The 26040-nt window shown below is 41.9% G+C and overlaps 2 protein-coding genes across 5 annotated transcripts in view; one reads left to right on the plus strand and one right to left on the minus strand.

The window, feature by feature from the left end:
• The window catches only part of NDUFB4 (NADH:ubiquinone oxidoreductase subunit B4), a 62956-nt gene that overhangs the window by 13823 nt on the left and 23093 nt on the right, over positions 1-26040 (plus strand). For 2 of the 4 annotated variants that reach the window (XR_006585088.1, XR_006585090.1), the window contains exon 5: positions 13202-25956. The exons of 1 other annotated variant lie outside the window; for it this stretch is intronic. The gene's annotated coding sequence lies outside the window, so the exon portion shown is untranslated. The remainder of the gene's footprint in view (positions 1-13201; positions 25957-26040) is intronic. One more of the 4 variants, XR_006585089.1, reaches the window with a different exon arrangement.
• HGD (homogentisate 1,2-dioxygenase) overlaps positions 10352-26040 on the minus strand; it is a 47928-nt gene continuing 32239 nt past the window's right edge. Inside the window, exons 9-14 of the mRNA XM_006936082.4 lie at positions 25835-25934; positions 23635-23759; positions 21118-21222; positions 18501-18627; positions 13792-13973; positions 10352-10698 (exon numbers count right to left, since the gene is read on the minus strand). Coding sequence (XP_006936144.2) covers positions 10549-10698; positions 13792-13973; positions 18501-18627; positions 21118-21222; positions 23635-23759; positions 25835-25934 — 789 coding nt within the window. The 3' untranslated portion in view covers positions 10352-10548. The remainder of the gene's footprint in view (positions 10699-13791; positions 13974-18500; positions 18628-21117; positions 21223-23634; positions 23760-25834; positions 25935-26040) is intronic.

Raw genomic sequence — 26040 nt, forward strand, 5'->3', positions numbered from 1 at the left:
AGGGCTGAGTCAGAACTTAAATCTGGGCAGGCTGACTCCAGAGGGCATATCTTTAACCATTCTTTGGACAGGATAAAGACTGACGCTGTGTGGAGTCCAGTACTGAGAAAGAATACCTAACCCAGCCTGGAGGGTTCAAGAGGTGGCATCTTTAAGAGTAGAGACTGCCACTTGCACCTTTAGATTTTCTAGCACATCCACAGGTATATAGAATGTTAGAGCCAGAAAAATCTTTAAAGATCTGCTAGTCTCACAGCCTAATTCTATAGGAAAGATTTTGACAGGAGAAATGATTTGTCCGTTTCTTCAAGAAATCCTATTTTGAGGATTAGAAATCTAATGCTTTTTTTCTTTTTCTTTTAAAATTTTTATTTAAGTTCTAGTTTGTTAACCTACAGTGCAATATTGGTTTCAGGTGTAGAATTCAGTGATTCATCACTTACATACAATACCCAGTGTTCATCACAAGTGCCCTCTTTTGTACCCATCACCCATTTAGCCCATCCCGCCCCCCAACCTCCCTCCATCAAACCTCAGTTTGTTCTCTATAGTTAAGAGTCTCTTATGGTTTGTTTCTCTTTTTTTCCCCCTTCCCATATGTTCATGTTTTGTTTCTTAAATTCCACATATGACTGAAATGATACGGTGTTTGTCTTTCTCTGAGTGACTTATTTCGCTTAGCATAATACATGTTAGCTCTATCGACATCATTGCAAATGGCAAGACTTCATTCCTTTTTATGGCTGACTAATATTCATATATATATATATATGTGTGTACATATATATATACACACACACACACATACATACATACTTACATACAAACATACACATACACACCCCATGTCTTCTTTATCCATTCATCAGTTGATGGATGCATGGACATTTGGACTCTTTCCATAATTTGGCTATTGTTGATAATGCTACTACAAACATTGAGGTGCATGTACCCCATCAAATCTGTATTTTTGTATCCTTTGGGTTACCTAGTAGTGCAATTACTGAATCATAGGGTAATTCTATTCTTAACTTTTTGAGGAACCTCCATACTGTTTTCCAGAGTGGCTGCATCAGTTTGCATTTCCACCAGCAGTGTTAAGGGGGCTCCCCTTACTTTCTCCACATCCTTGCCAATACTTGTTTCTTTTGTTGTTAATTTTAGCCATTCTGATAGGTGTGGGGATTTCTTCTTTGGAAAATGTCTATTCATGTCTTTTGCCCAGTTCTTCACTGGATCATTTGTTTTTTTAGGTATGGAGTTTGATAAGGTCTTTATATATTTTGGATACTAACCCTTTATCAGATATGTCATTTGCAAATATCTTCCATTCTGTAGGCTGCCTTTTATTTTTGTTGATTGTTTTCTTCACTTTGCAGAAGTTTTTTATCTTGATGAGGTCCCAATAGTTCATTTTACTTTTGTTTCCCTTGCCTTCAGAGACGTGTCTAGTGAGAAGCTGCTCCAGCTGAGGTCAAAGAGGTTGCTGCCTGAGTTCTCCTGTAGTCTTTTGATGGTTTCCTGTCTCACATTTAGGTCTGTCATCCATTTTGAATGGTGTAAGAAAGTGGTCCAGTTTCATTCTTTTCCATGTTGCTGTCCAGTTTTCCCAACATTTTATTTGTTGAAGAGACTGTCTTTTTTTTCATTGGCTATTCTTTCCTACTCTGTTGAAGATTAGTTGGCCATATAGTTGTGTATCCAGTTCTGGGTTTTCTATTCTGTTCCATTGATCCATGTGTCTGTTTTTTTGCCAGACAATATGGTACTGGCACAAAAACAGGAAGCTAGGTTTTGATTAAGAACACTGGCTCTGATTGTCCATGTCACCTGTTTGTGATGAAAAATGAGACTTGGGATAATTGAAACAGTTGCTCACCAACCTACTATTTGTACTTCATACAAACAGAAGACTTGATAAGGCATATTAATAAGGATGTATTTGGAGGAATCAGGCAGATGTTTGGAGCATTTCCTGTATAAAGCAAATATTCGCAGATTTGTCTCTTGTGGCTGTGAGAGTGAAGATGTTAGGTTCAAACCCAATGCCTTCTGTGTTGTTCTTGCTGGATTCCCACAGGAAGGTATCCCTGACAGGCACCAGCTTGCCCACCAACACCCAATAGCCTTCCTTTCCTTTTGATAGAACCCCAATTTGTACAGGAGGCTGCTGGAATTCCCTTTTTCTCAGGCAAGGTGTACATGATCCCAGCTCCAGGGAATGAATTGGGGATTGTTCTAAGTGTGGACATGGGACCCAGTTCTGTGCATAAGACATAAGGAGGATCTGCAGGGGAGGGCTTCCTTTCCCAAATAAAAAGGAATTTCCCAAGGAGAAATCCTTTCTGTTCCTTCCCCCTTTTGCTTTCTTCTTTTCCTCTGACCAATAACATGGATATGAGGCCTAGAAATGGAATGAAGATAAAACAATTTGCCAAAAATAATGGAGCGGAAAAGCAGAATGAACTTGGGTCTAGGATCACTTCATGTCCTGACCTGCCAACCTCAGACTTCTTTTATACGATAAAGTCCTAGTTGTTAAGCTAATGCTAGATTTTCAGTTTTGCAGGTTTTTTTTTTCTTACAGTTGAATGCACTCTTAATTGATACCATGTCTTTTTATTAAGAGAAGTCATATCATAAATTACACCTGTCCTTCAGGTTTTAATTTTATTCATAGGATCCAAAATAAAGGTAGTAAATGCTTGTGAATGAGCAAAACTGCCCCATCTGTTAAATTTCTTTTCCAGGGAATGTATAGAATTGCATACATTTGGTTTTTACAAGATATCACTGTTGATAGTGCTGTGGTGAGTTGTGTCGAAGTTTCTGATATCATTTCAGATTTATTTGTTAAATTTGTTTATTTATTTGTAAGTAAGTAACCTCTCCATCCAACGTGGGGCTCAAACTCACAACCCTGAGATCTAGAGTCCATGCTTTTCTGACTGAGCCAGCCAGGCGCCCTATCATTTTGCATTTAAAAAAACTGAGAATAGGCTAATTAGAGTCCCAAAGGCCTACATGATTAGTTAAGATTCCTCCAGGAAAAGCTCTGTAGCTAGTCATATGCAAACTACTTACATCAAAGTGTAGATTCTGTCTTAACTTTCACTTTAATTGAGCTATTAATATGCACTGTTGAGATCTTAAATTGAGCTTTAATAAGGTTTTCATGTTTCAAAACCTAGAAGATGTCAAAAAGGAGGTGGTACTTCTAAATTTTCTACACTTTGGGCTTCTGTTACTTACTGCATTAGAATCATCAGCTATATGCTTGTTTATTTAGTGACAAGGACCTTGGCTTACTCATTCCAGTGTCACCTGCAGTACGTGGCACAACAGCCTCATTGAGGCAGGAATGAATAAGTATTCACTGAGTCACAGTAGCAACAATAGCCACTAACAATAATAATTGCTAATATTTCCTTATGCTCACCGTGCGCCAAGATTAGTGTGGGTGCCTTCAGTGCATGGTTTTATTTCACCCCCACCAAATCCTTGTGAAACAGGTAATTTCCTTCATTCAAATGAGGAAGGGAAGGCTTAGAGAGGTTAAGTTACTTGCTCAAACTTATTCAGCATGGTCTTGAGTCCAGAGTCTTGGATTCCTTATGAAGAAGTATCTACATTTTACAGTCGAGGAAACAGCAGCTCAGAGAAGTTAAGTAACTTGGTCAGGATCACACAGCTCATAAGTGGTAGAGCCTGGATTTGAACCCAGTCTTGTTCTAGCATCTGTTCTCTTAACTATGCACTACACTGGCATGCCTCAGATTTTTGATGCAGTTATATAAAGTTATATAAAGTTGGTTATGTGAAATTGAAGGCTAGTTGATCAGTAAATGTAATGAAGAACTTTAAAGGTCAGCACTCAAGCCTTTTTTTTTTTTTTTTTTTTTTAGTAGTAGTAGTAGTAAGATATCTTTCCAAGACAGAACTTCTTTCAAATCCATAGTGATAACTTTTTTGTCACTCTGGAACAGAAACTACACATTAACTTCTAACTTACAAAGAATTTACATCTAGGCCTTAGGTTTCCTAACTCCTCTCTTTCCCACACTCTTCCTGTGTCCCACCTGGGTACCAAATTTCACTCTTTCTGGAGGGAGTCAGTGGCCCTTCTCACCACTGCATTTGAAGGCTCCTTTCCTTCCTGGGTAATACCTCCAACACAGCCCATGCCCTCCCCCCGCCTTTTTTTTGAGCAAAGTAATAGAATTTATTGAGAGAAAGTGTAAAGCTCTCAAGAGTGAGAGGGCTCCCAACTGGGTTGCCGCTGGGGATTTCTGTCCCTGGCTTTTTATTGGGACCTTATCAGAAAGTCTGTGAGAATCCACACATGGCACCTAGCCCAGTCAGGTCTGGAACACGTTTATCTTATCCTCTTTATTCCCCAAACTCCACTGCCACTGCCTCTTCTTCAGTTGTGCACTTGTAGCTGCATCCTCCCTCCCTGAAGTTCCCTTATCTCCTTTTCTAATGTAACCCTTTCCCTACTCATTCCTCCCCCTGGAATAGGGCCTCTAACTGCTGTTAGGCAACAGGGACAATGACCAGCTGGCTTCTTCAAGCTGACAAGGGATGGTGTGGGGGTATGGCAGTCTAAGTTTAAGGGTTGGTCAGTCGAGTGGCCCAAGGTATGGTTCCACAGGAAGCCTGACAGGCAGCAGGTGGCACAAACATCAGCAGACACAAAGACTTATTCTGTTTACTGGGAGATTTAGGGATATTTTTCACCTTAATTCTTCTCTTCCTTTCAATCTAGGAAGCCCTGATTCAGACCAGGATCTAAGGTTGGAAACAGAAGGTGTTTTATTTTTTTTAATTTTTTTTTTTTAACGTTTATTTATTTTTGAGACAGAGAGAGACAGAGCATGAACAGGGGAGGGGCAGAGAGAGAGGGAGACACAGAATCTGAAACAGGCTGCAGGCTCTGAGCGGTCAGCACAGAGCCCGACGTGGGGCTCGAACTCACGGACCGTGAGATCATGACCTGAGCCGAAGTCGGACGCTTAACCAACCAAGCCACCCAAGCGCCCCCAGAAGGTGTTTTAGATACTAATCTTAAGGTAGTTTCCAAAACAGTGGTCCTTAGCCTTGCCTGTGCATTGGAATTGCTTGAGGAGTTTAAAAAAAAATTCTCATTTGGGGGTAAGAATATACAATGGGAAAAAGACAATCCCTTCAACAAATGGTGCTGGACATTGTCAACAAATTGGACATGCCAAAGAATGAAACTGGACCACTTTCTTATACCATGCACAAATATAAACTCAAAATGGATTAAGGACCTAAATGTGAGACCTGAAACCATAAAAATCCTAGAAGAGAGCACAGGCGGTAATTTCTTTGACATCAGCTATAGCACCATTTTTCTAGAAATGTCTCCTGAGGCAAGGGAAACAAAAGCAAAAATGAACTATTGGGACTACATCAAAATAAAAAATCTTCTGCACAGCAAAGGAAACAACCAACAAAATTAAGACAACCTATGGAGGGGTGTTTGGGTGGCTCAGCTGACTCTTGATTTTGGCTCAGGTCATTTTCTCATGGTTTGTGGGATCGAACCCCATGTCAGGATCTGTGCTGACAGCACAGAGCCTGCTGGGGATTCTCCTCTCACTCTATCTCTCAAAAAGAAATAAATAAACAACAACAACAAAAATCACTTAAAAAAAAAAAGACAACCTATGGAATGGGAGAAGATATTTGCAAATGCCTTATCTGATAAAAGGTTAGTATCCAAAATATATAAAGAACCGATACAGGTCAACACCCAAAAAACAAATAATCCAATTAAGAAATGGACAGAAGACATGAACAGTCATCTCTCCAAATAAGATATCCAGATAGCCAATAGACACATGAAAAGATGCTCAACATCACTTATCATCAGGGAAATACAAATATGAGATATCACCTCACACCTGTCAGAATGGCTAAAATCAACAACACAAGAAACAAGTGTTGGTGAGGCTGTAGAGAAAAAGGAACCCTGGTACACTGTTGGTGAGAATGTAAACTGGTACAACCAGTGAGGAAAACAATATGTAGGCTCCTCAAAAAGTTAGAAATAGAACTACCCTACGATCCAGTAATTGCACTACTAGGTATTTACCTAAAAAATAAGAAAACACTAATTTGAAAGGATATATGCACCCCTATGTTTATTGCAGCATTATTTACAATAGCCAAGATATAGAAGCAGTCCTAGTGTCCAATGATAGATGAATGGATAAAGAAGATGTAGTGTATATACAAAATGAAATATTATTCAGCCATAAAAAGGAATGAAGTCTTCCCATTTGCAATGACATGGAGGGAGCTAGAGAGTATAATGCTAAGTGAAGTAAGTCAGTCAGAGAAAGGCAAATCCCATAAGATTTCACTCCTATGTGGAATTTAAGAAACCAAACAAATGAACAAATAAAAAAATTAAAAAGACAAATTCAAAAACAGACTCTTAACCATAGAGAACAAACTGATGGTTACCAGGGGGAAGGAGGTGAAATAGGTGATGGGGTGGGGGGAGTAAGAGCACATTTATCATGATGAGCACAATGTATAGAATTGTTGAATCACTTTGTCATATACCTGAAACTAATATAACACTGTATGTTAACTTTATCGGAATGAAAATAAAACTTAAAACAAAAAATAACTTAACAAAATTCATTGGCGCTCTATCCTCACTATTCCCAACTTAGTTGATCTGCAGTATACTCCGGGCACTTGGAGTTTTGGAAGCTGCCAGGAGATCCAGCATACAGCTGAAGTTGAGGAACACTGTGGCTACAGCACGATTTCTCTACCTTGGCACCATTGACATTCAGCCCTGGCTAATTCTTTGTTCTGGGAGCCTGTCATGTGCACTACAGAATGTTTAGCAATGTCCCTAACCTTTATCTGCTAGATGCCAGTAGCACTTTCCTTAGTTGTGACAATCAAAAATGTCTCTAGACTTTGTCAGATGTCTTGGAGGAGACAAAACCCTACTGAGAATCACTGGTCTTGAGCCATTGCTGTTGTCCAAGCTACTGTGGAGACTTCTGTGAGAGAAGTTTCTCCAAAAGAAAAAAAAAAGGGAAGGTTGGCTTCTATTTCACCCTCTCAGACAGGAAAATATATAATAATGCCAAGGGGATCAGTCAGAAAACCCTCCTGCGATTTGAGGAGAACTAATCAGGGTGCTTTTTTTTTTTTTTAAAGAATTTTTATTTCTCAGTAAAGAGATGGTATATTTCTTCAGGAGTGTGGTAGAGGAAGGTGTTTTTGAGAATAGGGAGTTAAGGAAAGGATACAGATCTTTCTAGCTGATCTGAAGCACAACAGAAGGAAACTAAATCTTTTTTTAATTAGCATGAACAGCCTGGCCTGGGGGAAATATTGTCTCTTGCTGAGGAGTTGCTGCCAACAAGATAAAGTGGAGGAGATAAAGCACAAGGGCTCGGACTGGATGGATGTAAATGCTGAACGTTTCTTCAGCTCTAGGGAGGCTTGGCCACCAAACTGGTGATGGAGTGAACAGAAATAGATGACAGTCTGGGTTCATGGTTAAAAGCAGAGTTAGAAGAGTTCGTTCTGGAAAGACTGGAGTTTGGGAATAAACTATTTGAGTGGTTGTCTTAGTTTGGGTCATCTGAGAGAAGAGCTCAGGAAGCACCACAGGACAGTGGGGAAAGGAGGGGAGGGAAGCTAATAAGAAGTACATTATTGGGCTTTGCCACCATGGGCAGTGGAGCTTAATTCTTCTGGAAGTTGCAAGGGCCAGGGCTGAGCACAGGCCTCAGAGGTGTGGGCCAAGACAGCTGTTGTGTTTATCCATGAATTCCCATTTGTCACTGGTTGATGGCTGTGCTTAGGGCCACACAATTCCAGCAGTTTTTTTGGGTTTTGGTTTGGTCCTCGGGCAGAGTTGCCAATGTGGTGCAGGCAACTAGAAGCGGCTGGTCAGCACTGGATGGTTCTTGCAGGTGGGATATAGGTGGGCCACTAGCAACTTCTGCCATAGTGGTCAGTTTCAAAAATTTATTTAAAGCTATTAACTGCTTTGCTAATTAACAATGTTTAATTTTTTTTTTTAATCTTTTTTTTTTTTTAACGTTATTTATTTTTGAGACAGAGAGAGACAGAGCATGAACAGGGGAGGAGCAGAGAGAGAGGGAGACACAGAATCTGAAACAGGCTCCAGGCTCCGAGCTGTCAGCACAGAGCCCGATGCAGGGCTCGAACTCACGGACTGTGAGATCATGACCTGAGCCGAAGTCGGACGCTTAACCGACCAAGCCACCCAGGCGCCCCAACAATGTTTAATTTTTAATAAAAATGTCTAATATAAAGACAAGGAACATCAGGAAGGCACACTGACCTCTGTCACCCTCAAAGATACCCACCTTACTGTTTGAGACCATGGGATATCACTGCCAGAAGCCTACCCATCATCTTGGCCCTGTCCTCAACTCCTCCTTCCCTCACCCCTTGCATACAGATCCCTAGCACCGTCTTTCAGGTCTACTCCAAAGCACTCAGGAATTTATCCACTTCTGTCTCTGCTGCTACCTCATTAGTCCAGGACAGTGCTGTCTTTTGCCTGGACTATTGCAATGGCCTGCTCCTGGGCTCCCCACACTAGCTTTTCTTTTAGTTCCTTGAACCCACCAGGCTTTTATTTCGGAATGCTCCTCCCCTCTACCACACCCCAGCCCAACCCTACCCTTCCAATGATTTGCTTCTTCCTATCTTTTAGGTTTGGCTGTCATTTCTTCACTGAAGATCTCTTTTAAAGAATGATCTCCCCTCCCCATCTGCTATTCCTATCTCAGTTCCTGTTTGTTTTGTTTTGGCATGTTTCACAATTTATAATTATTTTGTTTGTTTATTTCATCAGTCTCCCTCTTAGAATGTAACCTCTGTCAGGGCGAGAACCATATGTATCTCCTGGACCACCATATCCCTCATAGAGTTGCCAGATTTATCAAATAAAAATACAGGTTTCTGGGGCACCTGGGTGGCTCAGTCGGTTAAGCATCCAACTCTTGATTTCAGCTCAAGTCATGATCTTATGATTTGTGGGATTGAGCCCTGCATTGGGCTCCGCACTGACAGCCTGGAGCCTCCTTGAGATTCTCTCTCTTTGTCTCTGCCCTTCCCAGGCTCATTCTCTCTCTTTGTCTCTCTCTGCCCTTCCCAGGCTCATTCTCTCTCTTTCTCTCTCTCTCAATAAATAAATAAACTTAAAAAAAAGACAGGTTTCCATGTCCACTCTTATACTAAAAATTATTCAGGGTTTATCTGAAATTCAAATTTACCTGGGCATCTTTTGTTTTATTTGGCAGCCCTGGTTCCTAGGCCCTGGTACGTAGCTGACTCTCACTACCTGTTGTTAAACAAAAACTTAGTAGCAGCATATCAAAATTGATACTTGGGCAACACAGAGGAGAGAATGTGCTAAAACTATAGAACTAGAGTGGTGAAAAATACACTTGCCATTCTTTTCTGTTCTGATTTGCCTGTTTTCTCTCTCCAAGAGAACCTAATCAGCTCACCCCAGAGCCTTGGACAGCCCAGTCCTTGGGAGGGATGCCGGCCACAGGAAGGGAGCTGTTGGGCATAGTGTTTGTATACCGCACTGCCTCATTTTTGCTGTGGTTCTGTGCTGGGACCTTGATCTTCTTTGGTTCTGGTGTCCCCAGACTGTGAGCTCACTAAGGGGAGAGATGACTTCTTCCTTCTCAATCACTCACCCCCAGGGACTCACTCTGTCTTCCTTCTCAATCACTCACCCCCAGGGACTCACTCTGTAGATGACACATAGCAAGGACTCATTGAATGGCTCTCAAGTGGTATGATCAATGAATGAATAGTAGGGGGAATAACCACTCTGGTTTGACCGGGCCTGAGGGTTTCATGAGATATGGGGTTTTCAGTGGAAAAAACAGGACTGCTGGTCTCCTCACTGAATGATGCTCACTCTTGGTGGCTGGGCTTCTTGTCCACAACCAACTATACTGGCTGCTACGTGACTATCATAATTAGCCTGCTGTTCTGGCTGCCCATCTGTTTTAGGAAGACACTGGATGTTTGGAGCTCTGCTGACCCCCTGTGCTTCCCTATGCCTGGGACCTTGGCCTTGGCTTCAGCCTCAGTTCATGGTCCCTATGTTGGCCTGTCCTTCCTTGTGGTCTGTGGTAAACACCCTGGATTTGCGCTCCTGGAATAAGGGCATCCAGGCAAACTCATGTGAAAAGACTCTTGATCTTGAGCCAATCTCATGGACTGCCCCCAGTCCTGGCCACTATAGGTATGTCTCATCACGACCTGATTATGACCAATTGCTACTTCCACAGAATACCAGTCAAGTATTTATTGAGGAATTAAGCTGACATAGAACTTTCCAAAAACATTTCTACAAATGTCTGAGTTATTTGCCTGTGAAAAAGTAAGTTCTCATTTTAACCGACCCCCTCCCCCATACTGCCAGAAGGCATGATATTCTAAACAAAACCAGACAAATCCATTCTCAATTATGATAGCACTGCTTCAGTCTCAGTTAGGTCCTGCTGGGTTCCTGGAATTGGGAGTGAAGTGGCTCTTGAGAGGTTCCCAGCACTTGTAGTAATTCTCATCCAAACAATTAGAGGTCTTGAGCCCCCACTTGGTGACGGCCATACTTAGAGAAGACTCAAACATAAATGCCTGTAGGAAATGGGGGAGGGGACAAAAAAGAAGTGAGGTGGATAATAAAATACATTTGATTAGATGTCAAGAGAAAAGATGTAGGTAGGCAGAATCTTTGAATAATGAATCATGTGTGCTAGCAGGGTGAGGACAACAGGCTCACACCTTGGGTTCTGGCTCCAGCCCTACCACTTCTAGGCGAGTGATACCTGGTGCAAGACCCTTACCTTCTCCGAGCTCCAAGTTTCATTCTATACAATGGAATTGGGCATGTAAGCATCACATTGTCCTTGCAGCATTATGGAGCTAAATATGCTAGATCCAAGGGCAGAGGTGGAAGAGTTTTAGGAATATTCATCTTCTTAGGAGCCATCACTTACTGTGGCTAAGTCCCTGTGGGGAGGCCATAACCCCCATTTTTGCAGAGGAGGAAACTGGCTCAAAGCTGGAAGTGGCTTGTCTTAAGCGATAGTAACAAGAGGTGGCAGAGCTGAGATTTGAGTTTTGTTCTTAAGGACTCTGACCAGGAGATGGCCTGGGAAAAGGAGAAGGAGGTAAAGAGAGAGTGAAGAGGAAGAGGTGGAGGAGGAAGAAGAGGTGGAGGAGGAGGAGGAGGAGGAGGAGGGAAGGAGGAGGTAGGACTGGCTGTAGTACTTTTAAAAAACCTATCCCAGAAGACTGAATGGTTGATGTCCCTCTGTGTTCAGGAGGTTTTTGTCCCCAACAGAAAGAATATGCAAGTGCTCTGTGCAGCTTAGACATTCTAGCTTCACCAATTGCTGATTTTCCTACCATTGTGGCTTTTAAAAATAAAACAAAAACAAAATAAAACCCTACAATTCTTATGTGTTCACATTATTGGAAATTTTAAAAATATAGATGGACGAAAGGAAGATAAAAGTTGGGTCACAACCCAGAGAACCCATGTTAATGTTTGGTATCTAATATACATTAGCTTCAGGGAGATGATTGTCCCTGCCTGACGTCTCACCACAGGCTTGATATGAGGACCGTATCAGATTGTGTGGAACCACCGTGCACATTATAAAGCCCTATTCAGATATAAGGGTTGTTATTACGGTCGTTCTTGTCTGTTGTTGCCTCTTTGCTGCCTGCTTCTTAAGAAGCTTGCTGTCTGAACAGAGTAACAAAACCCCATCCCAGCTGAGTTATGAAGACGGTATTATACAAAGTTCATTTATTCCAAACTGGAATAAGGATGAGGTGTATAGATAGGCCTGGGTCCCAATTATATAATGGAAAATGGTGATGGAGACCCAAAGTTAGGTCTAAGTAAAGTGCTGGACCCTCCCCTACCAGGTAGTCTGGGCTGTCTGGCTACTCAAGGCCTCCCCTGCCCTTAATCCCTTACATAGGAGAGTTCTTTCTGGCTAGTGCTCCAGGCCCTATGCATTTCCCAGAGTCTTGTTCCTCATAAAAACAGCTCTGTCCTTGCCTCATTGATGTAGAACAGTGCTCCCTGATAACACTGACATCCAAAGCCAAGTTGGGCACCAAAGGTTACTGAGTGGCAAGTGTGGGGTAGCCCATGTACCTCAAAGAGCCCTTGGCTTATTTTTTTATTTTTTATTTTATTTTTATTTTTTGAGAGATCAGGGAGGGGAAGAGGGAGAGAGAAAGAATCTCAAGCAGGCTCCACACTCAGTGCATAGCCCAAGATGGGGCTCAATCTCACAACCCTGAGATCATGACCTGAGCTGAAATCAAGAGTCAGAGACGCCCAACTGACTGAGCCACCCAGGCACCCCTGGAAGCAATATCTTAATTGAGATTGTCAAACCACATCTCAAAGAGATGTAGAGTTCCATAGAAATTTTGCAAAGGCCCTTGGAAAGGGAAAGAGAGCCAAGGTCAAGCAGATGGGACTCTGCACCCTCCCCTTGCAGATCAGCTCTATCAGCTCTGGTCCTGGAACTGTTCAATGCAAACTGCATTGGACAGAGAGACAGATAATGCTGTCTGTTTGCAAGCTGGGCATGGAGTCAGGAAGGCCTGTGCTATTGATTTTAAAGTCAGGTAGCATTGAAGGCATTTGTTTAAAAATGTAAAGCAAATTTGCATATGACTTAACATAAAATTACTCCTTGTGGTCCATAAACTCCACCTCCAAGAATGCAAAAATAAAGTAAAACTAAGTACCGCAGTCAACTGCAATTGTGTTCAGCCTCAATGTTTATAGCTTGACACAGGAAGAACGCAAAACAGATTTTAAATCCCATCAATTTCATCCCATGCCAAAGGAGAGCAAAAGAAAATGAGAAAACAGCTGAGAACTGCTTCTCACAAGCCCTGACTATAGTGAGGCAAAGGCTTTCTGATCCTCCTTGGCTTGAGAATTCCACTGAAGGTGACATCCTGCATCCCTGGGTACTGTGGCCCTAGAGGATTACCTCAAAAAGCAGGAGATGATTCTGAGACACAGCATATATACTCTGGGCCGCATACAGATAAGAGAAGACCTATTACATAGTATTAATAATATTGCTTTATATTTGAACAGTGCTGGACAGTCCGTAAGGTTAAATACAGCCACCTGCTGGGATGAATACCACACCCATTCTACAGATGGGGGAAAATGGAGCACAGAGAAGTTAAGTAACTTATTCAGGGTTTGTAGGAACTAAGAGCTAGGATTTTTTTTAAGCTTATTTTTATTTATTTTGAGAGAGAGATAGAGAGCAATCAGGGGAGGGGCAGAGAGAGAGAGGGAGACTGAATCCCAAGCAGGCTCTGCACTGTCAGTGCAGAGCCCAGTGTGGGACTTGAATTCATGAACTGTGAGATTGTGACCTGAGCCAAAATCAAGATTTGGACATTTAACCTACTAAGCCACTCGGGTGTCCCCAAAGAGCTAGGATTTGATCCCAGGTCTGACGCAAGTCCGAATATCTTTCTACCCTACCACATCAGAAGTCTAGTATACATTTAGGGGTGTGTACATACACACACGGGCATATACACACAGAGAGACACACACTCTCCTCTCCTGACTCCTTCTCTCTGACGTTGGAGAAATACAAAAGCAGCTACTCCTCTCAACAAGGTTGGGGACCCCCAAGGCTGCCAGAGCCTGGCATTTAACTTGCTTACCATGGTGCCATCAGCAATCCTCTCGGGTGCCAGCTTGGCTTTGCTGGCCTTCTCAAAGCAGTCAGCATCAGGCCCGTGGGGGGTCATTGAGCTGTGCAGGCTGCCTCCCCCTGGCAGGAATCCACCTTGCTTTGCCTCATAGTGACCTTTGATAAGTCCCATGAATTCACTCATGCAGTTCCCTAGGAGGGTTGAAATAGTATTATTTTAATGTTTATTCATTTTTGAGAGATGGAGAGAGAGCATGGGCGAGGGAGACACAGAATCTGAAGCAGGCTCCAGGTTCTGAGCTGTCAGCACAGAGCCCGATGCAGGGCTTGAACCTATGGACCATGGGATCGTAACCTGAGCTGAAGTTGGACGCTTAACCAACTGAGCCACCCAGGCACCCCTGAAATAATATTATTTTAATTATCTAAGGCAAAACCTGTAAAATACCAAGACCTCCCAAGCATTTTTTCTGTGCACTGCCAAGAAGATAGGAGAATATGATACATTTTTAGGATTACTAAAGAATACAGAGGCGGGAGGAACCCACAAAACATTCATTAATGTGGAACCCTTGGTAGGCAAAACTCTACTTGATGGCCATGTGGATTGTCAGAGGTCTTAAGTTCCATTGCCTGAAACAAATGATGTTGAATCTAAAGAAAATCATAGCCAGACGATTTTAATAATAATTAAAATGAAAGTAATAATAAAGAATAGATGTACTCTGTCATCTAGGCTTATAAGCCCCATATTAAAATGATCTTTTTTCCCACATCTTATCTAATCCTCCTCCAAATAGCCCCACAGTAGTACATGGTATCACCATATTTCTGATTCCCAATCCAGAAAACTGAGATGGAGAGAGAGAGAGAGAGAGAGTGTGTGTGTGTGTGTGTGTGTGTGTGTGTGTGTGTGTGTGTTGATGGAAGGGTCATATAATGGAAAGAACGCTGGACTTGGAGTCTATTATCAAATGATAATCCATGTGAAAGGATCTTAGTATCTGTAAAAAACAGTCCATAAATGCTATATAGTCTAACAAATACTATCTTCTGTAGCTGAATCTACCATCTTATTTTCCACTCTCCAAAATGCCTCTGAGATTCATTCTTTTCTTTCTATTTCCATTGATACTCTCTTTATAGAATCCTAAATTTTTTAAATTGGAAAGGATCACTACTTCTACTCAGTACAGAAGAATATTTTATGTCATTCCTGGCATTACTTCTTGGGTCTGCCTGCATGCCTCCTGTGAATGGAAGCTTTCTACTCAACAAAGCAGTCTACCATATTATTGAAAAGCTCTGGGTGTTAGAAAGTTCTCTCACATTAAATGGAAATTTGCTTTAATATAAGTATGTTGGTTTTGTGCTTTCTGGAGTCAAAAAATTTGACAAAAAAAATCACCATGTGCCTACTATTTCAATCATGTTTCTATTGAAATAAACCTCTTTATTGGAACAGCAACATATTTAGAGCAAGAATTAAAGAAATACAACACCTGAGCAAATTTAAGTGTCTTTCTATCCATTCACCCATCTACCCATCCATCTGTCCATTCTCCACCCCATCTGTCTACCGATCCATCCATCCCACAGATGTAATTGAACACTCTGCTAAGTTCTGTGATTGAGTAAGAAATAGCCCCTGTAAAGTTACTTTCATAGTCCCTTCTGTGACAGTGCCGAGAGTGAAAATCATGAGCAGAGCAGAGAGCTATGACATTGGCAACCCTTGCAAAGCTGGACATTGGCATGATAAGTTCCTTACATGTGAAGTATAATCAAGTGCCAAAATATTTCTGTCATTGACTAGGCAGTCATTTTTATCCTGCCTAGGAAACAAAATTCTGCTGCAGGCACACGTAGAAAAGGTAAGACCCGAATCATAGCTCTACTCATTATTCTATGAAGCAGAAATAGAGGAAAAGAAGCAACTGTAAGCATAAAGTGTCTCTATTTTAAAAGCAGGTCTGCTCATGACTTAAATGTGCTGTCACACTCCTCAATCTAGTATGTGTCCTCAGAGTCACCTTCATGGCTTAATTTTAAGAAGAGAGCAATACAGAATTCAGCTTTGATCTGAATATGAATTTAGGTAGCAATGACTTTGGTGATGACATTTCTATATCATTTTCTATATTTCAAAGGGCAGGGGGAGGGTAGACCTTGCCTCTCTGATTAATGCTGAATCCAGTTGACTAAAGTACATTAAGATGACTGGAGGCAATATTTCTACAGAAATAATTCTTCACTTCTCCTATAAAGTCACATCAAAGTAGCAAAGATTTTGATAATATTGCTAAAGCAATAGTTTTAATATATCTGGAAAAAATAATTTCTAACTTGGGGTTCTGTGTTTTTTCCAACTAAATCAGGCAACCATACCTTTCTGTTATCTATCCTGGCCAAATGTACTTGAGAGACTTTTAAAAAATTATAAGAGGCTTTTCACAAGGTCATTTGTTTCAGGCAGGCTGAACTACAAGCTCAAGTCTAGGAGTGGCTGGAGAGCTGTAGCACAACAGCAAACTTGTCTAAGTTAGACAGTTCTATTATCCTTCTCTCTGGGTAGGGAGGTAAGCCACAGGCCAGTGTTTCTCAACATGTGGCCTGTAGACCTTCCGCATCAGAAGGTCTTGCTGCCTTGCTAATTCAAAATGCAGATTCTGAGGTTCTACCTCAGAACCAACTAATTATACTCTCCAAGAGTGGGTGCTGGGGATACATTTTTTTAAAGAGTCATTCTAAGTGATTTTTATCTCCCTAATATTCTCAAAGTGTGGTTCCTGGAACAGCAGCATCAGCATCACATGGGGACCTGTTACAAAGGCAAATTCTCAGGCCCCACCCTGGACCTTGCTAAAACAGAAATTCTGAAGGTGGGGCCCAAGAATCTGTTTTAACAAGCCTTCCAGGTGACACTGACATATATGAAAATTTGAAAACTACCATATCAGGTACATAGAGGTACATAGCAGCCTCAAAACAAGAACTCTGTGAAATAGTGAATTATCAAGGGCTAGCATGTGAGGTACAGGCTAAGCTAAAGCAGTTCTCCTGGACAGCAGGTCTTCTAGGGGATTGATTTCCAGAACAGTCAGGGCCTATGATGGGCTTGATACTCTTCAGAAAAGATGATAGTTTATTTTGACTCTATTGACAAAGTAATATCTTTGTGGTGGTAACTGATTGTATCCTTTTCTCCACCATAATGATGTCACCTGAAAAATGTGGTGCTGGAATTAGACCATAAAATGGCTTTCTTCCATCCTTAGGGCCCTACTTCTCCACCTTTTATAAATGCCTAAATTACCCATTCAGTGCACTGTTATATCTTGTTGAGCTGGGGCACCTGGGAGCTGGTACATATAGGGAGGAACCTTATATAGACAGAAAGCCCTGAGGTTGACTAAGGAAAGGGATTTATTTTTAAGAATGTTCCAGCTGTGGAGTGCCTGGATGGCTGTCGGTCAGGCACCTGATTCTTGACTTCGACTCAGGTCATGATCTCATGGTTTGTGGGTTAGAGCTCCATATAGGGCTCTGTTCTGAGGGCGCAGAGCCTGTTTGGGATTCACTCTCTCTGTGTTCGTTCCTCCCCCACTTGCTCTCTCTCTCTCAAAAATAAATAAACTTGAAAAAAAAAAAAGAATATTCTAGCTGAAATGTACCTCAGAGTCTTTTCAGAACTCTACGTACAGAAATGCAATCTCCAAGAAGTGGAATTGTACGTTGACCTTTAGGTTGGATTTACAGCTAGCTATTGCACAACTAAAAATGCCAACTTCATTAAATATAGCCATGAAATACCTTATTCATTCTTGGTGATGCATTTACTAATTAAGTAAATGTTTATTAGATGCATATTGTATGTTGGGCACTGGGCTAGGCACATCAGTTACTGGTAACGAGTGTATGTGTGCTCTGGCACACATTTAATTCAATTAAACCCTGACTCGACCACTTAACTAGATGTGGGGCCTTGAGCGAGTTACTCAATCTTTCCAGATTACTTAATCCTTTATGCCTCAATTTCACCTTCTCAAAAAAAGGGAATAATGATATTACCTCCCTCTTACAACTGTTTTGAGGATTAAGTGGGTTAATTCTTATAAGGAACATATAGCCATGGAAAATGGTTAATAATTGTTAGCTGCTAGTAATAATATTAATAAAATAAAAATAATAGATTTAGTAAGTTCTGTTCTAGGTAACTAATACTCCACAGAAACTACTTCCAGAATGGAGTCCATTCCCTAGTGTGAACGGCAGTCTGTTTCATCCCACCAAAATAATTGGAGAAGGCACATTTCCTGGCTCTCGAACCAGACTTAGATCAAGAGCTTTCCAAAAACAACAAAGTTACCAACCACATCCCACCATTCTCTCTCCCATAAAAAGAAGGGTCTGACATGTAAAGAAATGTCTTGCTTCACACTTTATCAGCCTTTCTACCTCTCCTCAGGGCCAGGGAAACTGGGCTGTAGGCATTAATTACTTCCTTCTCAGAGTCAACACATCACTGCCATCTCCATCTGTGGTGTTTCAGCCGCTACAAGTCTGAGGAGCAGCACTGGGTCTCGGGAGGCAGGATCCTGAAAGCCAGCCAGAGCATGGTGTCTGGAAACTCCTTGGTGGTATTCCCAATGGGTAATAAGGTTCACCGCTTTGCTATCTCTTTGGTTTCCAACGTGGCTTGGGAAAAGAGAGACTTACTGTGGTAATAAGGAGGCCTGAAGGTCTTATCGGCAACCCCCCATCGAGGTGGGAAGATGACAAAATCAGCGACAGCCACCCCAGGGCGGACAGACTTGGCGGTCAATACTGTGAAGATGGATGGGTCCTGTGAAAGCACAAGGAGACACTGAGCCCACGATGGAAAGGAGGCGGCTGGACAATGGCACATGTGTCCCCACACTGGAAGGGGTTTCCAAGTTGATGCTCTAAATTCTGATCAAACCACACAGGCCAGGCTAAGTGTTCTGGGCTTATCGATGAGGTGCAGTAATCACTCATCTGACTTTCCCCTCTTGCTGTGCATGAAGCAAAATGAATTAATACCAGCTAAGAAGACTTGGAACTGCTTTCTCATCCTGCTGAGCCCCCATTTCATGCAAATATTACCATGCGGGTCTGAGAACCAGTCGTGTCTGCCTCTCAACCTCAGGTCAGGGTGAGGAGCTGGGATGTGCTTCAGGGAGTTCTTGGCAGAATAGATGCTCAGAGTGAGGTTGAAACAGCAATAAAATAGTATCTAGCTTTTGGTATAAATGTAGAATGTGCTTCTCTTTGGGGGCCTTGCAGAGATTCCAGATGCCATCCTCATTGCTTTCTTACCCCTGTTTGATTCTCAGGTCTAAAATCCACCACTTACATCACTAGTTTGGACGGTGGTAGTGTCGAGGGAAACAATATTGTGATTTTAAAAGAACTTTAGAATCTTTCAGTGGAAAGATTGAGATTCAATTTAATTGAAATCAATGATCATGTTTGCTTTCACATGCCATTCTAGGGTCTGGGATTTAAAGATGGTTGAGATCTATCTATTCCTTACCCCTTTAGCATTACTAGTGGTGGTAGTGGTGGGGGGGGGGTTGCTGAAGGAGTCATAAAACAGGTGTATGAACAACTAATCCTAGCAAGATGCCAAGGATAATCTCACTTTATAAGTAGAAATCCAAGGGAGTATAGAGAGTGCCTGCCTACCTGAGAGGATCAGGGGAGGCTTCGAAGAGGAGGTGATATTTGAGGAAGGTCCTGAGGAATGAAAGGAGAAAGAAAGAAAAAGGAGGGAGGCAGGAAAGAGAGGAAAAGGCATTCGAAGCATAGAAAACAAGAAATACATCAAAGTGCATAGAGATTTTGTCAAGAGGCAAGAAAGCATTGCCAGGGTGCACTGGCAAAGGGAAGAGGGGCTAAGAGTTAATACTGGAAAAAGGAGTCCAGGGCCAGATGGTGGAGAACATCAGATACCATGCTTCAGAGCTCAGATGATCCTAAACCACAGGGAGGCTGAAAAGGTTTTCTAATGCAGTGGTAGAATGACCAGACCTGAATTTTGGCTTATCGATAAGGTGCGGTAATCACTCATCTGACTTTCCCCTTGCTGTGCATGAAGCAAAATGAATTAACACCAGCTAATTTTGGAAAAAATCAATGATCATGTTTGCTTTCACATGCCATTCTAGGGTCTGGGATTCAAAGATGGTTGAGATCTATCTATTCCTTACCCCTTTAGCATTGCTAGTGGTGGTAGTGGTGGTGGGGGGTGCTGAAGGAGTCATAAAATAGGATTTTGGAAAAATTTTGGGAAAATAACTGTAGCAGCAGCACAGAGATTGAAACTATGCAAAGGCAAGCCAAAAACCCAACCCTATTGCCGTGAGACTTTAAACTTCTTCATCCGTCATGAGAAATGATCTGAAACTGTTAAAGAAAAGGTAGTGAGGCTCAAATAAAGCTCTATCAGTGTCTCAGGGTCCTTTTTCATGCTGTTTTGGTCTTGATGCCTCATTTTCTTTTCCCTTTTGGTTTTGTTACGAGTTGTTGCTCTTCAGAAAGGTAGTTTTGTCCCCCTAGAGATAAACTGAACTGGCTCAGAGTAATCTTCCTGTCTCTGGTTCTCTGGCTTCTGCTCTAATTATCCCGTCAGCTTGTGGGTTAAGTTAATCTATTATGAACCAGGCTGCAAAATGAACTTTCCCCCAGGATCTCAGAGCTAGCACTTTTTCATGAATGTGGGGCCTTGGGAGCTTGCCCTGTAGACCAGGGACCTATTTGTGGGCCTCTAATTGAGTGAAAAATATGACCAAGTTCACTTTCTTTGGTTTAAATTCAAGCACTGAACATTCTGAGGAACTTTAGAAGAGGGCTGTCTGCTCCATCACTGCTGAAAACAGCCAGGAGTAGAGGCACTGGAATAGGCAGCTAGACCAAGCAGACTCAGCATTTGTAAGCAGGACAGAGAACTTTCCAAATCCAGAGATTTTCCTTTCTTATCACTTTATCACTAATATTAGCCTTTTCCAAGAAGAAACTAAGTTTTTAGCCATCTATTGGGGTTGCTGTGATCCTCTGTGTGAGAACCGGGCTGTGTTCAAGGGTGAGTGTTACATGGAAGGCTTGGCTCTCCCACTAGCTTGTTATTTACTCCTTCACCAAAGCCTTGCTGTAGATGATTCAAATTCCTGTCAACATAATGATGAATGACTATATCGTGGCCTTCCAAGGGTGACACTGGAAACGTTAAATCTGTGAACGTCAGGGGACTACTATGGACCCCTCCCATCCAAGGGGTACCCTATCTCCAGGCCCCTCCATGGTTCAGACTTACTGCGTGGTCAAAGGCCACTGAATTAATGACCATGAAGTTCTCCAGGTTGTACTTGTAGGGGGTGTAGTTCCCGTGCCAGGCCACAACGTTAAATGGGGAGACATCCTGATCACACAAACACAAAAAAAGCAGGAAAGGGTGATCTTAGTACTTAACGCTTTTGTAGCTGTGATTCTACAGTTTGTATTTGGCATCACTGTCTCTCCTGATTTGATTTTGTTCACATAATCTAATAATACCATCCTTTGGGAGAAGTATAACCCTGAATCATGTTGTGGTTGCTTCACGTGCCTACAGACTGTCCCTTGCTAAGCCACTAACCCTATTTTTCCAGTTCATAAGATGCAGCTGCCTCAGATCACATGTGCAGCAAAAGCACAATGCATTCTCCAAGTAGTGCCTTTTCAACAATTTTTAACACAGTTGTGAGAATCTGCGAATGTCAGCAATTCTCAGACAATCTGGGCCACCGTCTGGGTTTCCCAGTGCACTTGCTGTGACTGCTCTCCAGGTAATTGCTGTCTAGAGGAGCTTCTGGTACACACAGTGCCTGGGTTGGTAAGTACAGGAGGGTGAGAAGGGATCTAAGAGTTCCCTTAGGACTCAAGGACTTGAGTTTCCAGAACAATCCTAAGGTGATGCTTCCTGGGCCTGCCCTGGGGTAGGAGAGGATCAGTGCTCTGTTACAGGAAGGTAGTCCCCATTGTAGTTATGCATCTGTTCTGGAAACGGAACCCAATTCAGAATGTTCTAAAGACTTTACTGAAGGGACTACTCAGACAGATATGATTAGAGTTAAGTGAACTGACTAGAGATGGTGAGGTTTCTGAGTCTAGCAACAGTGGGAAGACATTGCCATTGCTGGGCCTGAGGGATATGGGAAGAAAATGCTGTTATAGGATTCAAGCAAGAGCTAGAACCATGAAGAAGGGGCTGTTTAGTGGTGTGGTGGTATATATTTAACAACTGCCTCTCTGGAAAAAATTAAAAAGCTCTGTTTTATAGCATTTGCTAATTTCTGGGGTATAAATACTCTCACCATGATCATTTTTTTTCATCTACTAATGTGATGTTGCTGAACAAACACAAAGCTGGGAAGAATGTGTATATTAGCTCTTTCATGCCAGTATGAACTGGTTTCAGCACACCACCGAGGCTACCCAACAGGAGCTGAGATCATGGAGGGATGAAGTCCCAACTAGGCAAGAAGCAGGGGAAGAAAAACCCCAACTTGTCTTTCCTCCTGCCCTCCAATTTCCTGTGAGTACCTCTCACAGGTTGAACCTAACCAAAAGCCTAGGGAGCCCATATAGGTCAAGCTCTCAGGTGACAGATCGTGGCAGAGAACTGATAATGGATCAACGTAGGAGGTCACACAAGGAATAACCAGCACAGAGTTCACTTGGGAAGTGGAAACCCATGGAGCTGCTGGCTGCCTCTAGAATGATGGCTCTCTCTCAACTGTATGTCAAAAATAATATGGGGAGCATGCTTAAAATGACTGAAGGTTTCCACACTCCGTTCCCAGAAGTTATCATTTTTGCCAGGCTGGAGTAACATCAAAGAACCTGCATTTTAAACAAGCCTCCCTCAGAATTTCTGATGCAAATGATCTCTGAACCACATTCTGAGAAATCCTGACCCAGACAATATGAAGGTGACAATGTGTCAATAAGGCAGGCAATTAACTCTCAGGGGTTAATTTTAAGTGCCAAACTATTTGGCCTCTGCTGGTTAGCATACCCTCTAGATGCTGTCCAAGAAAAATAATATGCCTTGAAAAATATAAGCAATATGTCAAATGGGCAAAAATAATGCTAATAGATAATGGTAAACAGAAGAAATCTTTGGATTGCTTTGTTTATATGATTACTTTCTGCTAATATATATTCCATATATTAAGTAATAATATAATATATCTGATATATTATAGATTACATATTGTTATTATTTGTTAATATATCCCTAATAAGGGATAAGCCTTTGCTTGTCTTTGAGTTTACAAGGCTGTTGGTATAAACTAAGTCAAGCTAATGAACTGAGTTCTACTTGTTTTGTATCAGTCATGGCTTGTATTTGAAATATGGTGCCATTGATAATATAAATATTGGGTGACCTGCTTGTTTACTCATTTCCCTTTTCAGAACAAACTATCCTGCCTGTATATTATATTTTATACACCATTTATAGAGATCTACTATATTGCCAGGATTTTTATTGCTTGGTGAGTAGAAAGAGCATGACCTTTGGAGTCAAAGAGATATAGGTACTAATGCTTGTTCTGCCATTTACTATGGCATTTGGCAAATTATTTGTAATTCCCTTTTCATGACTATAAATGAGACAAATAGTACCTTATTTGTAATTATTTAGTGGTATGGTAAAGATTAAAGAATATAATATATGTCAAGTACTTATAAAGATTAAAGAATATATGTCGAGTACTTAACACTGGCCTTAGCAATCAGTAGGTGCTTAATATTCCCTTCCTGTCTTCCAATCATCCTCTTACTTTACCTGTTTGGCAGCAAATAGCTTGCCCTGGTATTTATTAATCACAGTGTAGCCACCTGGCACTTGGCGATCTTCATACCAGGCAACGGGTATCAAAAAATCACGAGGATTGGCCAGGCCATTAGCTCCTAGAACACAGCAACCCAAAAGTCTTTTAGACACTTGTGAAATCATATAGGAAAGATGCCTACAGTTGCACAAAGAGAAAGGGCTCTCTTCCATGTCAAAAGCCATTCCATAATTTGTTTTCATTGTCCAAATGCTCATTGGAATCCTTTTTACCTTTTAACTCCTAAAAGGAAGGTAAAGGATTAGGAAAAAGATTAGGAAACATGATTAGTAAAAAGAATCATGAAAATCATCATCATCATCATCATCATCATCACCAGCATCACCTCCTAAAGTTGTAGAGTAAGTATGGCTTATCAACCATGTTACAGGCATTACTGCATCACTGCAGGTGAGGGGAGAGGATGAGGCTAGAAAAGAGGCAAAGGGAAGGTCTGGTAGAATACTAGAACTTCTCTTTTAAGAAAACCATGATGATTCTAGAACTCATCTACAGTCCTTGATCTCAAAAAGGAAGGGTTACATACTGTTGCCCCAGGCATGCCTCTGCTCCTCAGACAGAACTCAGAATCAATCTGCAGAATTGCTCTCCAGCCTGACAAATCTGTCTGCCACTCAGGAAAAAAGTATTCAGGACTTGCCTGCTTACCTTTGCTTAGGAGCGAGTGTTCCCTCCAGAGAAGGAAAATAAATCAAAAGACCAAAAATAAAAAGTATAAGTGCAAAAACATAATTTAACTCTGAGAGGAGAGACCTGGGGAGTGTTTTATCATTTCCAGCTCCTGGGGTTAAAAAATATAAGCCCCCAGCTGGTTAGTAAATTATATATATTTTCCAGAGGGTACGTGTTCCATGGAACCTGGAGGCTATGCTGGCTGTAGAGCAGCAGGAAGCCAGACTGAAGTGGGAAGAGCGGGTGGTGAGCAGGATGACAGACGGCCCACCGTGGCTCCAGCTGCCTCTCTGCTGCCTCCCACCTTCCTCTGACTATTTGGATCTCCCCAGGGGAGTGACCAGAAGGCACATGCTGGCCTGGCCTCTTTTGCTCTAAAAAAGCTGTTGACAAGGAAAGGAAGAACTGGGAGGTGTGGCCACCACCTTCAGCAAACATGCCAAAGATGAAACCAAGGGCCCATTTTCCAAGCCACTCCTTTCACTCCAAGAGATGTTTTGAGAACAACTCCTACCACCTTCACTTCTCTCCTGCATCTTCTGCCTCCAGTTTGCCAGAAGAATCGGGGGTGGGGACCTTGATTCACTTTTGAAAGTTTTAATCTGCCTCATAGAGGCTGTGGTTTCTAGCTCCTTCATAGCTCCGAGTTAACTGTGTAGATTTTGTGGAATGTGATGAGTAGGAATGTGAAGTTTGTAGACTATCCGCACTTCAGCCTGTGTCCCCTTTCCATAGGAGTATAGCCCTTGTTTATAGCTTTTCTCTACTTTATCGTCTACACACACCCTATTGACTTAAGAAGATGATCTCCCTCCTATTCACAAAGCTCATTCCCACATGTATGTTTTTGCTTAAGCTGTTCCCTTTCCTTTTATTTTTCCTCAACTCTTCGTCAAGGATTAATCAAATCTCATGTCTTCTGTAAAGCTGTTCCTGGTGACTTGGCCCCCCAGTAACCCAAACTTCTACATCCTTCAGGATATACACTGTATAACCAGAAATCTATTTTACATTGTCTGCTCTTTAATGGTCTATATACTACCCTAGAGAGAGAGATTTAGAACATGTTGGCTTTGGTTGTTCACTTTTATGTATGTATTTTATGGGAAAAGGCTTGTGTTACCCTTGATGAGATTCCTGTCAGTACCCTCAGCACAACACAAGAGCCAAGACTAGCTGATGGATTGATATACCGATGAACTAATTAATGATTTTATTTCATCAGTTGGGTCGGCCATGACACTGAATCCCTGAACTTAGAGGTCTGAAAAAAATATTTGGGGTTGCTTAGGGAGTTCTAATAGGTTTCTGAACTTCTCAACTACATTTGGTCTAGAGAAGTTGTCTGGAGAGGAAAGTTGAAATTTGAGTGAGATAATGAGGGGAGAAGGGTGTGTCACTCTCATGAGATTATCTGTCCTATCTCTCAAGGGAGCCTAAAAGCTTGTAGTGAAGATTTACCAATTGGTCCCAGGTCAGGCAACTCAAAGTGGACGCCGTAGACCTCCAGGATGTAGCCCCTGGTCTCCTCGAAGACATCTATGCTGAACCGCATTCCTCTCTGGAATGGGAAGCAGACACTGGTGAGCACTCCCAAATCATACCTGTAGCTATAAAGAAGACGCCCAGAGCCACAGCCAGTCCCACATGCAAAAAGTACAGCTATA

The sequence above is a fragment of the Felis catus genome, chromosome C2, assembly GCF_018350175.1.
Source record: "Felis catus isolate Fca126 chromosome C2, F.catus_Fca126_mat1.0, whole genome shotgun sequence".
Classification (NCBI taxonomy): Eukaryota; Metazoa; Chordata; class Mammalia; order Carnivora; family Felidae; genus Felis; species Felis catus.